The 15,313-nt window shown below is 45.4% G+C and overlaps 1 protein-coding gene across 1 annotated transcript; it reads right to left on the reverse strand.

Annotated features, from left to right (window-relative positions):
* Positions 1-1,582: 1,582 nt before the first annotated feature.
* Positions 1,583-15,124, reverse strand: LOC138641654 (HEPACAM family member 2-like). The gene is made up of 4 exons (XM_069729215.1): positions 15,033-15,124; positions 8,292-8,684; positions 4,309-4,439; positions 1,583-1,698 (listed from the first exon to the last, which is right to left on the reverse strand). Exons 1-4 carry the CDS (start codon positions 15,088-15,090, stop codon positions 1,669-1,671), a joined length of 612 nt encoding a protein of 203 aa, XP_069585316.1. The 5' UTR covers positions 15,091-15,124; the 3' UTR covers positions 1,583-1,668.
* Between the last annotated feature and the right edge of the window lie 189 nt (positions 15,125-15,313).

Here is a 15,313-nt window from a genome sequence, read left to right on the forward strand (position 1 = left end):
TTTGCTGTGAAAATAAATAAATCAATAAAAAAAAAAAAAAGAAAGAAAAAAATAAAATAAAGTAAATAAATTTTTTTTGTGACTTAGATAGACGTGCTTAAGCCAGGTGGCTATAATGTTTCTTTTTGGGCGATGGACCAGAGTTTTCTTTGTCAGGTTTGGTATGAAGTGTGTATGTGCGCGTGTATTAATAAAATGTTTCTTCTCTCCTTGGGTGATGTAACCTGGGGAGGAGGAGATCTGGAGGAATCAGAAAGTGAAACGACGAGAAAAAGGACAGAAAACAGCATAAGAAAGAAAGATGGAGGAAGCTTCTCTGAGAAAGAAGAAGGCAGTTTGTTTTCTTTTGCGGGGTTGCTTTGACTGGGGGCAGTTATGCTGGACTCGGACTTTGCTTTGGACTGGGGGGGTAATGTTGGACTCTGACAGTTGCTTTTGCTGGGGTTTTGATTTTTTGCTATTTATTGATTGTAAGTTTTGTATTTTTATAATAAAAGAGCTCACTACATACAGATATATACACTCACCACTAGAGGGAGCTCATTACATACATATTTATACACTCACCACTAGAGGGAGCTCACTACATACAGATATATACACTCACCATTAGGGGGAGCTCACTACATATAGATTGTAGCACCCGCATCTCTGCCTGCAGTCCCTCTCTCCCTTGGGAGACATCACGTACTCACCGCTAAGGCTTCCGTCCTGCTCCTTCCAGGTCTGCTGCCCAGGGTGCGTGCACTCCTAGCGGGTCTCCAGGCACACTTCCTCTTTCTTAAAGGGGCCACACGCGTTCCTCTAGATTGTCCCCAGCCAATAGCTGGAGGTCTCTTACTATTTAAAGCGCCACCTCCAACATGGAGGTGCCTGTGCAATTTTGTGAGTTTGTTCCTAACATGCTTGCTAGTTCTCAGGTCCCAGTACTGGTATCCTAGCCAGCTGCACCCGCCAGTGCCCATCTCTCCGTCAGACTGTCCTGTCTGCACCTGCGGTTCCTGTCATCTTCTCTGCCTGCCTGCATCTGTTGGACATTCCCCCGGGCCATCCCAGCTATCCGTTCCTAGGGGTCAGTTGCCATCTACCGAAGGTCAGTCCGGGAGTAGCACCTGGATCACCTCCCTTGTCTTTCCACAGACCTCGGTGTTGTTAGTTGCTGCATGTCCGTGGTCAGATTTGGTGAGGCTCCTCGTCACGCCCCTCCATGCCTTCCTTGGGCTTTGGCACAGTGGTTCCACCACACCCAGCCCGTTACATAGCTTTATACATCCACCACTAGAGGGAGCTCATTATATACAGGCTTATGCAGCCGCCACTTGCTGTATAAATCTGTATGCGATGATCTCCCCCTAGTGGTGGCTTCAATAAAAAAAAAGGCCTTCAGAAAAAAGTACAAGCCGTCCAGTGATGGGCCTTCACCTTCCACAGGTCCTATGTTTGTTACCAAACAATCAGTATTCAAGCAGATAATCCCTCCGAGGATAACTACCCGACATTCCAACCGTCAAACTGCAGCAAAGGATACAGAATATGTCCCAGAATAGAGGATGTTATGCAAGACAGAAATCCCAAAGCATTTTTCCCGGTTTAAAGCAAGTTTATTATTGCAATTATTTTGCTCCGTTATCTTTAGTTTATTTATTTCCTCTTTTTTCCTTCCAATTTTTAAAGAACTTCAGTCCGGCACTTTTTGGCCTGTGAAGGAAATGAAGAGTTTAAAAATCTTGCAGAAAAAAATGAAATATTAATTAATCTAAAACAAATGTTAACAGTTTTAAATGTGGGGAGGATTGGGGACACCTCAGTGCCAAGCGGCAGCTGCAAAAGGAAACCGTAGCTATGATAGGGAACATGTGTGAGCATTAATGAAGAATGCATTTGCATCGGATGTGATTTGCACAGAGGTTATTTTATTTTTTGTTTCAGGAAATGCTCCTTTTTTAAGGGGATTTTTTGGAGGAATTTTTAAATCTCCTAAAGCAGTTTTGAAAAGTTTTTATTTTTTTATTTGAAGCAATTTTTTTGTGTTTTTTTTTTTTTTTTTTGCCGACTTCTGATTGGACAGTGGCTAGTTTGGAACGTATTCCATCAGGAGACATTAACTTTTTTCCCCCTCCCAACAGGCATTTATCAAGAGCTGAAAAGAATGAAAATTACTCGAAAGACTGAACGTATGCGCAACAAAGTGGTGTTACAATAGGAATGAAAAGTAAGAGTGTGTCAAGCGTTTTTTGAGTACCGTATATGCTCGAGTATAAGCCGAGATTTTCAGCCCATTTTTTGGAGCTGAAAGTCCCCCTCTCGGCTTATACTCGAGTCATACCCAGGGGTCGGCAGCGGAGGGGGAGCGGGGGCTGTCTAATTATACTCACCTGCTCCCGGCGCGGACCCTGCAGGTCCCTGCTTCCCCGGCGCTGCAGCTTCTTCCTGTACTGAGCGATCACATGGTACCGCTCATTACAGTAATGAATATGCAGCTCCACCTCCCATAGGGGTGGAGCCGCATATTCATTACTGTAATGAGTGGGACCTCCAGAGGGCGCGGTGACGTGGTTAGTGCTCGCCCTCTGCCTGAACGTCCGTGCAGAAGACCCTGAAGACGGAGCGGCGCCGGAACGAAGTCAGGTGAATATTGAAAGTGCCGGGGGCCTGAGCGATGGAGAGGTGAGTATGTGATATTTTTTTTATCGCAGAAACAGCAAATGGGGCAAGTGTCTGTATGGAGCATTTTATGGGGCCATAACGTTTGTGGAGTATTATATGGGGCAAATATCTTTATGGAGCATCTTATGGGGCCATTATTAACCTTTATGCAGGATTATATGGGGCATATTTTAATATGGAGCATCTTATGGGGCCATCATAAACTGTATGGAGCATTATATGGGGCTCCTGATTCAATATGGATATTCAAAAACACTTAACGTACTGATGTCTCAATTAATTTTACTTTTAGTGGTATCTATTTTTACTTTTGACATTTACCGGTAGCTGCTGCATTTCCACCCTAGGCTTATACTCGAGTCATTAAGTTTTCCCAGTTTTTTTGTAGCAAAATTAGGGGGGTCGGCTTATACTCGAGTATATACATAATTGTTTACAGCCGACCTGCTCCAAAGGACTCCTAAAAAAATAAAAGTCTGTGTGCAAATTGCCTAAGGGTACCGTCACACAGTGGCATTTTGATCGCTACGACGGCACGATCCGTGACGTTCCAGCGATCTCGCTGTGTCTGACACGTTCCTGCGATCAGGGACCCCGCTGAGAATCGTACGTCGTAGCAGATCATTTGAAACTTTCTTTCGTCATCTAGTGTCCCGCTGTGGCGGCATGATCGCATGGTGTAACAAAGGTGTGCACGATATTGTATACGATGTGCGCATAGTAACCAACGGCTTCTACATCGCACATACGTCATGAAATTATCGCTCCAGCGTCGTACATTGCAAAGTGTGACAGCAGTCTACGACGCTGGAGCGATATTGTTACGATGCTGGAGCGTCACGGATCGTGCCGTCGTAGCGATCAAAATGTCACTGTGTGACGGTACCCTTAGAGTTGGGTAAATGCAATATAAACCTTAATTAATATTGATGATCGAGCGTGCTGTGATAATGTGCTATCTGAGCACGCTCGGGTGTTATCCGAGTATCTTAGCGTGCTCGAATAATATGTTCCAGTCCCTGCGGCTGCACCGCATGTGAGGACTGCCTAACAGGCAATGCATTGCATTTATTAGCAGTTGTCTAAGAGCCGCAGGGACTGGAACATACTATTGGAGCACGCTGACGATACTCGGATAACACCCTAGTGTGCCTAGGTAGCACCTTACCGGAGCCCGTTCACTCATCACTATTACTTACGCCTCAGCAGTTGCCCATTGTTGTGGATTCACATGGCCGAGAGATAATAACAGACAATTAACATTTACCGTCACTAATCATTTTGTTTTCTAACTTTCCCAATTACACATAATTGCACCTCCAGGATCTCGTCTCCATTTTCTACTGTACGTGGATGCGATTCTGCTGGAACCTGCTCGGCCGCTTTGTGGTGGGGTCTTTTGAACTTTCTTTACCCGAGGCGATGAGATTTTACCCCCCCCAGTTGCCCAGACCTGTGCCTGCTATAGATAACCCGGGCCTCGCGCCAACACGGCCAAGGTCACAGGCTCAGGCTGAGGTTTGTGAACAGGATGATTAACTCACGGTTATTCTACAAGATCTACAAGTATTTGTCCCTCTTTGATCCCGTTTGCTACGTCCCATCCCTTACCGTAGATACATGACATTACAGAACACAGACCTGTCTCCGCCATGCACAATGCAGACCTATTATAACCGAAATGAAGAAGGCAGCGCACGTTCCTCTTACAGCCAGGCGGTGCACAAGATGTGGTCCTTTCTCTTCCTCATCATGGGAATGTTGTGTGGAGTCTAAAAACACACCATAAGGTAAACTGAGTATTGTAGTACACAAGAGATGTCATAGGTATCCAGTCTTGAGGAGAGGTACAAGTACAGGGGTTGTCAGGTCTTCGGCTACAAGTCTGCAGTCACTGTATGTGACTGCAGACTTGTGAATCCTCATATCGCTCGCATTGCGCACTGTCCACTGTCAGGACTACAAGTTTGTGATTTGCATACATGCGGTCACATGTCGACTAGACGTGCAACCTTGCTCAATGCAAGGGTATTAAGTGAGGCCGAACAAGTCTAGTTGGAATGTGGCTGGGAGTGTGCAAGCCGCGCCCAGAGATTCACATCTGCAGTTACAGAGTGACTGTAGACTTGTTGCATAAGGCCGGACAACCTCTAAGGCTACGTTCACATTAGCGTCGCGTCGCCGTTGCGTCGGCGACGCAGCGGCGACGCACGGAAAAACGCGCGCAAACGCGCGCAAAAACGCGCGCGTTTTGCGACGCGTGCGTCGTTTTTGACGAAAATCGGACGCACAGAAAATGCTACATGTAGCGTTTTCTTGCGTCCGACGCTAGCGTCGGAAACGACGCACGTGGCGAAAAACGCCACCAAAACAACGCACGCGTCCCCTATGTTAAACATAGGGGCGCGTCGCCGCTGCGTCGCCGCTGCGTCGCCGACGCAACGGCGACGCGACGCTAATGTGAACGTAGCCTAAGGGCTTTTGTACAGAATAAGAAAATTAAAGGGCTTCTCCAGTTCTCTTGTGCAATCTCCCCAGAAGAGGCTCATACCACCCGCTGACTAGAAAGTGAGTCAGCAACATCATACTCTGCACCAGCTCAAGGCTTCTCCTAGGCTTAGCTAGAACAACGCACCTTCCCTGTGACTGTCCTCAAGACGCTCATATACAGTGCTGCACACATGCACTCACACACACCCACACACATACACGCATACACACATGAACTCACAACTGCATACACACATGCACACACACGGATACACACACACACACACGCATACACTCACACACGCATACACATACACTCACACGGATACACATACACACATACACTCACACACGCATACACACATGCACATACACTCACACACGAATACACACATACACTCACACACGCATACACTCACACACGGATACACACATACACTCACACACGCATACACACATACACTCACACACGAATACACACATACACTCACATACACATACACTCACACACGGATACACACATACACTCACACACGCATACACACATACACTCACACTTGCATACACACATGCACTCACACACCCATACACTCACACACGCATACACACATGCATACACACATGCACACACACATGCATTCACACACCCATACACACATGCACTCACTCGCATACACACATGCACTCATGTACACACACATACACACACCCATATACACATGCACTCACACTCGCCAACACATGCACTCACATACACACCCATACACATGTGCATACACACATACATACATACACACTCACACACACACATGCACTCACACCCATACACACATGCACTCACATACACACCCATACACATGTGCATACACACATACATACACCCATGCACTCACACTCGCATACACACACTCATGCACACACTCATGCACACACTGGAAGAACACTTCCCCTCTCTGCTGTCAAGGAATGGGAGTATTTTTGTACATCTTTGTCATCTTTCCTCCGTCTCTTCCATATTTTTCTATCACATCGCTGTTTTGTTGTGGGAACAGTTGCAGGTTTGAATGTCAACATTCTCTTTGTCATAAAATTAACTGAAAAATGAGGGGGAAAAAAAAAAAACAACAACAACAATCCAAGTAAGGTGAAGTGATAAAGGAAAACGAAATCCTGGCATTATTTTTTGTTTCACTGTCACGGCATTATATGATTGTGCAGGGCCGTACGATTCCGTGAATAAGAATCATCATTTTTTTCTTTTGCCATCGATGTACCTGTGTTGGTTTGTTTTTCGGGTGGCAAGTTGCCATATTGGTAACATTTTTTGTGAATATACAATGTTTTTTTTTTTTATTTTACTGCCTTTTTTGAGGAAGTGCATGGACCAAATAACAATGATTCCATTTCGACATTTTTTTTTCTTTATATCATTGACCTTATGGGTTAAATAAATGTATATTTTCATAGATCACACTTTTGCGTATGGGGCAATAGCAAATATGTTTCTATTTTAATTTCTTAATTTTCTGGGAAGGGAAAGCAGATGGAGGGGTTTTACATTTTTATGTCCATTTTTTGGTTTCCTTATATTTTTTAAATCTTTTTTTTTATTATTATTATTATTACTTTTGTGACTTCATTTTTCAGTCCTGATAGGGAACTTGAGCCTGCAATTGTCTTGAATACTTGCGATGTGGGCCACCGCCTTTTAAAGAGGACATGTTAGTGTGAAGGAACAAATTATGAAAGAATCTCCATTTTGTGCTAGATTCTCCATTTTGTGCTTTGACTCCATTTTCTTGTTGGTTAAAGATAAATTCTGTTATTTACTTAGGTAGAAGGTTACAGCTGCCGTGAAGTAACTCTGTCCTGTTTCTCACGAAGATAACATTTTGTTATTCAACTAGGCTATGGTTTATAATTGGTATAAAGACCTTGAGTGTTCTAACTCGAGCCAGGGAGGGGACTCGGGAGTGTATCGCTAGATAAGACTTTGAGGCACCTGTTAATACATTTTTTATGCCAAAAAGACACGACCATATATGTAGTTTCCGTTTTTTCCTGTATCTTTATGGGTTAAGTTTTTCCTGCATTCTTATAGGTTAAGAATTGTGAGCGCGTTCTTATGCTGATTGGTGGAAGTAGAATTTGCTAATATGATAAAACTGCAATACAATAAACGGGGGCCCAGAGATCTGCTCGATCCCCCATACAGAGACATGAGTCTCCGTCTGGTCATTTTCAGTTGCCGGCAACACCCTGTAGATTAATTTGGAAATCATTGAGTCAACCGTGAAGGATCACTTTAGATCCTCCCTCAACATTAGCAGGTCAAAAGTGGCCAATCTTTGCTTTTATCTTTTTCCTCTGAATATTATGGATCTTGTGGGTTGTTGTTTTTTTTCAGAAACCATAAGACGGTCCCAGATATGGGCCCTTTTATTTAGTAGTTTTTTATGGATTTTACCAAGGAGTTGTGGCTCAAAAGGTAATTAGGCGGAGCTGCCTAAAGACACGCCCCAGAGGATCATGAGAGCCACGCCCCCTTGGAAAAAGGACATAAAAATTAGAGCTAAATAAAAAGACTTATATCTCTGGAACCACTTGGTGGATTATAAGAAGACTTAAAAAAAAAATAGTTGGGAGCAGCATGAATAAATTAAGGGAAAAAAATTGGCCATTTTTGACCTGGAGCAGGTCTTCTTTAAATCCCTCTGGCAGAGATTGACAATAGCATCTAAATGGATAAACTGTATAGAACAGAGTTTGATCAGGTAGCTGCTAAGAGGCAGGTGCCGTCTGTATGACACAGCCTGCGCCTGCAGTATATGGAGCAGGCTCAGCTCTACTCACTAAGCAATAACAGTCTAATTGTAGCATAAAAGCACTGTGTGAGGAGGACTAGGAAAAGAAAAAGGAAAAAGCTGAGGAATGGAAACACTATAGAAGCCCGGCATGTAATACGGGTTCGGTTCCCGTCATCTCTGTATGTTATGTACCGTATACGGGGGCCCTGCATTCAGCACATACGAATCTTCAGAGCTTAATAGCAGGATGAAATGTAATTTTTCTAATCAAGCATCGATTGGTCTTTGTCTGGATGTGATCCCATGACTTCAGCCCCGGTTTCCTACCTGGGTCACGGCACACCAATTGAGGGCCATGTATGACCAGCATCATAGATCTGCTTTGGTTCAGCTCCTGAAAGGTCACCGTGTACAGTCCCGAGTCATTCAGCTGGATGTTCCTGAGCAGGAGGGAGGCATTTTCTGGGTAGAAGACCACCCTACGCTGAAACCTCCCCACCACAATATGATACTCATTCCTAATCGCGAGGGCCGGAGGCTCCCCAGAGCCAGACAGGGTCATCTCTGAAAACAGAACAATAGAATTTTCGTAGCTCCAAATGATCTGCAGCATGGCCGGAGGCTGAGGGACACTGTAGGTGACCGGCAGAAGAACAGAGTCACCGACTACCCCCTCTACAGGCTCCATGGGGACCGTGATATTTAGGGCTCTGGAGAGACCTGTAATAAAATAAACCATTAATAATTATTTTTAAAAAATCCTTTAAGGAGTCACTGGTTTAGGAAAACCCAATTTCAGATACATTAGTTAGAAATCCTAAGGGTAACCTAAGAGAGTATGGTACTCCATTAAGGGCTCTCATCTAGAGACTTTGGACGTCCTTCAAGAACATTCCCATAATTGTCATTGTGACAGCTGTAATATGTCACCTGTTCGAGTGAAAGTTAAACAGTGTCCTACAAGCTCAATGAACTGCCAGGGTCTTAAGGTACCTTCACACTGAACAACTTAACAACGATAACGATAGCGATCCGTGATGTTGCAGCGTCCTGGATAGCGATATCGTTGTGTTTGACACGCAGCAGCGATCAGGATCCTGCTGTGACATCGTTGGTCGGAGTTAGAAGTCCAGAACTTTATTTTGTCGCTGGATCTCCCGCTGACATCGCTGAATCGGCATGTGTGACGCCGATCCAGCGATGTCTTCACTGGTAACCAGGGTAAACATCGGGTTACTAAGTGCAGGACCGCGCTTAGTAACCCGATATTTACCCTGGTTACCATTGTAAATGTAAAAACAACCAAACACTACATACTTACATTCCGGTGTCTGTCACGTCCCTCGCCGTCAGCTTCCCGCACTGACTGTGAGTGCCGGCCGTAAAGCAGAGCGGTGACGTCACCGCTGTGCTCTGCTTTACGGCCGGCGCTGACAGTGCAGAGAAGCAGAACGCTGGGGGACGCGACAGACACCGGAATGTAAGTATGTAGTGTTTGTTTTTTTTACATTTACAATGGTAACCAGGGTAAATATCGGGTTACTAAGTGCGGCCCTGCGCTTAGTAACCCGATGTTTACCCTGGTTACCCGGGGACCTCAACATCGTTGGTTGCTGGAGAGCTGTCTGTGTGACAGCTCTCCAGCGACCACACAATGACTAAACAGCGACGCTGCAGCGATCGGCATCGTTGTCTATATCGCTGCAGCGTCGCTTAATGTGACGGTACATTTAGGTAAATTATTCCAGACCAGTTCACCTCCCTCAGCTGTTACTTTTCTATGGGTATTTTTTCATGCACATATGTCTTGTATCTGTGACCTGTGATTGTAATGGTTATTCCTATTCAGACCTTGGCTCACTTATGGACCCTCCTTCTGCATGACCTCCTAGATCTGAACCGGCTTCCTGACCAGTCCTGCTACCCAGCCCCACTGACAAGCAGCTACTCTGAAGACTCAACCTTGGGGCCCTGTGTAAGTCACATCCCTGTTATTAGGTAACGACCAGGGATCTTTGGGACCTGATAGTCAATGTAGTTCCACAAAGCCTGTCCGTAGAAGCCCTATCAAAAAACGGTCAGATGACCTCTGGCAGAGCCATGTTACAGTACTGAACATGTATAAAGTGCATTCAACCCCTTCATCACCCCAAACATGAATACACTGAATAAAGTAACCGACTACGTGATAGATCTCCTAGACTAGTAGATCCTAGACCAGATCTCGTTTGCATTGCAGAATAGACCACATTTATACAGACCCCAGACAATGCCCCTAACACAGACCTGTCCCCCATGTATACAGACTTCAGACCAACGATTAAAGGGATTATCCAGGATTAGAAAACATATAGCTGCTTTCTCCTAATGACAGCGCCATTGTGTGTGGCACGGGCAGCACGGTGGCGCAGTGGATAGCACAGCAGCCTTGCAGCGCTGGAGTCCTGGGTTCAAGCCCCACTAAGGACAACATCTGCAAAGAGTTTGTATGTTCTCTCCGTGTTTGCGTGGGTTTCCTCCGGGTACTCCGGTTTCCTCCCACATTCCAAAGACATACTGATAGGGAATTTAGATTGTGAGCCTCAACGGGGACAGCGATGATAATGTGTGCAAACTGTAAAGCGCTGCGGAATATGTTAGCGCTATATAAAAATAAAGATTATTATTATTATTATTATTATTGCACTCTTCTTCTCTCCCAAGCATAGTAGGACTTGGGGGTGAAGACGGGGCACTAGGGGCTGAGGAGTGCAGGAATGGGGAGCAGCATGTACAACTTTAAAAAAAGGCCACAGCTTTCTCGAGTTAATGTGATCTACAAAATCTAAAACATTTTTGGTAGAGTTAGCAATTATAGGAAGCTACAGGTAAAGATGCTACAGATAAGTGACAGCAAACTAATATGCACACACCTGTTGAGGGCATTTTTCGTCAGTATGTGGTTTCGGCTAAAGATAACTGAATACAAGCATATATCAGTGAGGGTAAGGTGGAGACATCTAGGATGACTATGTCTGTGTAGCCATCTGGGTATTAGCAAGCACTGGGCTTCCAGAACTGCAACCGTGTAACCAGCTGGACAAACCAAAGAGGACTGTATCTTTGTAACCGGCTGAGCAAACAGAAGAGTCTCGGGGCTTCCAGGACTGTATCTGTATCACCAGCTGAACAAACAGAAGAGTCACGGGCTTCCAGGACTATATCTGCATATCCATCATGACCATGAACAAAAGTTTGGCCACCCCTGGTCAACATGACTATTATTGTGAACATTTGAGCAAGTTGAAGATGAAATAATCTCTAAAAGGCCTAAAGTTACATATGACATGTCCTTTGTATTTTGGGCACATATATATGTATACTGTCATCTTTTATAGTATAAAAATTACAAAAAGGAAAATGGGCTGATGCAAAAGTTTGAGCACCTTGGAGATTCGTGTGCTCAGATACCTTTCATCAAGGTTTCAGACCTTAATTAACTTGTTAGGGTTATGGCTCATTCACTATCATCGTTAGGAAAGGCCAGGTGATGCAAATTTTCCAGCTTAATAAAGACCCAGCCTCCTCTAACCTTGTGCCAAAAAACAGCAGCCGTGGGATCTTCTAAACAGCTGCCAAGCACCCTAAAAATGAAAATGGTAGAGGCCACAAAGCAGGAGAAGGCTATAAAAAATAGCAAAGTGTTTTCAAGTTGCCCTTTCCTCAGTTTGAAATGTAATGAAGAAACAGTGGAGGTCAAGATAAGGTCTAGAAGACCAAGCAATATATCAGTGAGAGCTGCTCATAGGATTGCTAGAAAGGCAAATCAGATCCCCTGCTTGACTGGAAAAGAACTTTAAAAAGATTTAGCAGACTCTGGAGTTGTGGTACATTGTTCTACTGTTCAGAGACTCCTGCACAAATATGGTCTTTATGGAAGAGTCATCAGAAGAAAACCTCTCCTGCGTTCTCACCATAAAAATCAGTGTAAGTATGCAAAAGGACAGCTAAACAAGCCTGATGCATTTTGGAAACAAGTCCTGGGGATCGATGAGGTTAAAATAGAACTCTATGGCCACAATGATCAAAGGTATTTGTGGAGAAAAAAGGACGGAGAATTTCAGGAAAAGAATATCTTGCCAACCATTAAGCATGGGGGTGGCTCAATCATGCTTTGGGGTTGTGCTGCAGTCAGTGGCACGGTATCACGCTGTTCTGTCTGTATCTTGTTTTCAGCGTGACAATGCACATGTTTGCTTTAACCCTTTACTCTTTCCCCCCAAATTGAGCTGGGATACTGTTGGCTGTTACCTGGATGGAGCCTTCTCAGTTCCCTGCTCTGCTGCGCAGCCGTACATGGGTGGTTAGGTCTTTTCTATTGCTTGACCATCCGCATGTGCGGTTCCTGGTTGCCGCTGTGGAAGCTGTCCATGGGCTGTGAGGTCATTTGCAGCTCGCACATGACTTTCCACGTGTGTCAGTGCATGCAGTCATAGCCAGGTGCCCTGAGCCTCAGTTCCTGGACTGATTGTGCTATAATGGTTTCTGTTGGTGCTTAGGGCGTGCGCGGCCACACCTCCCCTGCTTTTATCAGGGTTAGTGTGTGTACTTGAAATGCTGTCCCCAGCCAATTGCTGAGAGGCAGCTCCTATATAACGTTCCCCTGCCCTATGGGCGGGGCCGGAGCTACTCACAAAGCTCCTGAACTTTGCTATGTGTGTTTGTGTTCCTGCACCTCTCCTATGTTTTTGGTTTCAAAGTTCTTGCCTTGATTCCTGTTTTGTCCTGTTCTGGCGCCTGTCCTAAAGGCGGTATATCCAGGCCAGAATCCTTGACCCTGTACCTGTCCTGTACCTGAACCTGTCTGAACTGTGTCTGCTTTGATTTGTGTTCCTGGAATCCCTCTGCATCTGGAGACTTACATCCAGTGACTTTGAGTCTCTTGTAACCGGTGTTTCTGCTGAGCATCTACTACTCTGTGCTCTGATACCATGCGGTGCTAGCTGCTGGCAGGTCCAGCAATCCTGTGGTTCTATGCCAATCCCGCTTGAGTTCCTTCCTAGGTCCGATGCCCGGAGCCTGATGACCACGGTCTGGAGCTTGGAGCCACATGACTGTGGTGGTGCCTGTAGGTCGTGTCGGATGTCCGGAACCGAACGACTCCTGTCTGATGTCTGTTGGTGACCCAGAGTCCAGATGTCCTGATGTCCTGTCTGTACCCTGATGTCCTGCCTGCGTCCTGATGACCTTGTGTACCCTGATGTCCCGATGACCTCATGTACCCTGATGTCCTGCCTGCATCCTGATGACCTTGTGTACCCTGATGTCCCGATGACCTCATGTACCCTGATGTCTTGATGTCCTCATGTGTCCTGATGTCCTGCCTGTGTCCTGATGTCCCTCCTATGTGTGCCTTGCTGATCCGTTGGTGCCTTGGGGTCCACAGGGTGGTACCCTTCTGGGAGGTGTGGAATCGGGAGCCTGGCATAGTCTTGTTTGGTTTATGTACTGTGTGACTTTACTTTAGTAAACTTTACTTTATACCTGAAGTTGTGCGGTGTAATCAAGTCCTACGTGTCTCTTTGTCCACATGCTCAGCTGCCACAGAACCCCGGTCTCTGCCCTCCCCTAGTTCGGGTAGGCCCGGATCCCCCTCTGTGATATAAAGGGTCCGTAATGCGTCCCCAGGGGGGCCTTGCGCCCCATGCCTTCTGAGTTCAGTCGGCTTGGGGGCGTCTATGGGCTGGGCCGCTTCAGCGGCTGCAGCTGATCATGACACACGGGGAACATTTCACGGGAAGAGGGAATAATGGATTCAATGAAATTTCAACAAAATCTTGATGCAAACATAACACATCTGTAAAACCTGAAGGTGAGAAGAGGATGGCTGCTACAAATGGATAATGACCCTCAACGTACGTCAAAATCTACAATAGACGACCTCAAAAGGAGCAAGTTGAAGGTTTTACAATGGCCCTCACAGTCCCTGGATCTGAACATCATTGAAAATCTGTGGCGAGACCTCAAAATAGCAGAGGATGCAAGACGGCCCAGGAATCTCACAGAACTGGAGGAATTCCCCACGTAAGAACAGATGAAAATCCCTCAAACAAGAATTGAAAGACTCTTGTCTGGCTACAAGAAGCGTTTACAAGATGCAATACTTTCAAAAGGGGTGTTACTAGGTACTAACCATGCAGGGTGCCCAAACTCTTGCATTTTCCTTTTTGTAAGTATTAAAACGTGGTTCACTGGTTAGCCCAAGGGTCCTGGGTTCAAATGCCACTGAGAATTACATCTGCCAGGAGTTTGTATGTTCCCCCCGTGTTTGCGTGGGTTTCCTCCGGGTTCTCCGGTTTCCTCCCACACTCCAAAGACATACTGATAGGGAATTTAGATTGTGAGCTCCAATGTGCACAGTGGCGATAATACCTGTAAAGCGCTGTGGAATTCATGGTGCTATGTAAGAAAAATATTAAGATTTGAGAGTCCTCAGTGGTTGATACCTTTTTATGGCGAACTGAAAAGATGGTGACAAATTGCAGCTTTCGATACTACGGTCTCTTCATCAGGCAGAGAATAATACCAAATCTGGAAAATCACATATTTATACACAGGAATAATGCCATAGATAACACAAGTGACGGGAACTTCAACTTACTTAACCGTTCTCAGTAACAGTAATTTTGACCAGGGGTGCCCAAACTTTTACATGCCACTGTATAAGGACCATCGACAAACTCTATAGGTTAGAGAAGCATTGACCATCTTCATAGTGAATCAATAAACGATGTCACTCTTATAAAACATGTCCCATTACAGTGCAACAAGAGGAGGCATCTGGAAGGGAGCACACACTTTTGCACAGAGCTTTATTTTCTTCCAGCCAGGCACTGTATATACCTACACACTGGAATCATTCCCTTAGATCAGGGGTCCCCAACTCCAGGTAATAATTGCATCACCTGTGCAATGCAAAGGAAATCCTGAAAACATGACCTGTTGGTGGGCCTTGAGGACTGGAGTTGGGGACCCCTGCCTTAGATCTCTGGGTTTGGGTCGTTGTGTGGCTTTGTACAGGTCACTTACCGATCAGCAGCACATGGGCGCAGAGGCGTATAGGCGACGGTATCGGAGCGGGCTTCATCTCTGAGGCTGTCTGTCTGCAGCGGACAGGATGAATGGCAGGAAATGAACTGCTCAAGTATATATATACTTACACTTACTGCAGACTTTATGTAGGTAGGCGAGCAGAGATGCAGAGTAAATCTTGGTGGGGGCATCCCAGTACCCTGTGCTGCCAAAATGACTCAAGATGGATTGTAGACTATCTCATACCTTTCTGGCAAACATTAATTGATTATTTTTTT

This window comes from Ranitomeya imitator, chromosome 6 (genome assembly GCF_032444005.1).
Source record: "Ranitomeya imitator isolate aRanImi1 chromosome 6, aRanImi1.pri, whole genome shotgun sequence".
Taxonomy (NCBI): domain Eukaryota; kingdom Metazoa; phylum Chordata; class Amphibia; order Anura; family Dendrobatidae; genus Ranitomeya; species Ranitomeya imitator.

Bases quoted from the DNA above. Each gene is read 5' to 3' on its own strand.
- LOC138641654 (XM_069729215.1), bottom strand. From the start codon at position 15,090: ATGAAGCCCGCTCCGATACCGTCGCCTATACGCCTCTGCGCCCATGTG. The intron at 8,685-15,032 runs GTAAGTGACCTG...ATTTTATTACAG, and splicing joins CGCCCATGTGCTGCTGATCG to GTCTCTCCAGAGCCCTAAAT. The intron at 1,699-4,308 runs GTCTGTGTTCTG...TTTCCTTCACAG, and splicing joins ATTGTGCATGGCGGAGACAG to GCCAAAAAGTGCCGGACTGA.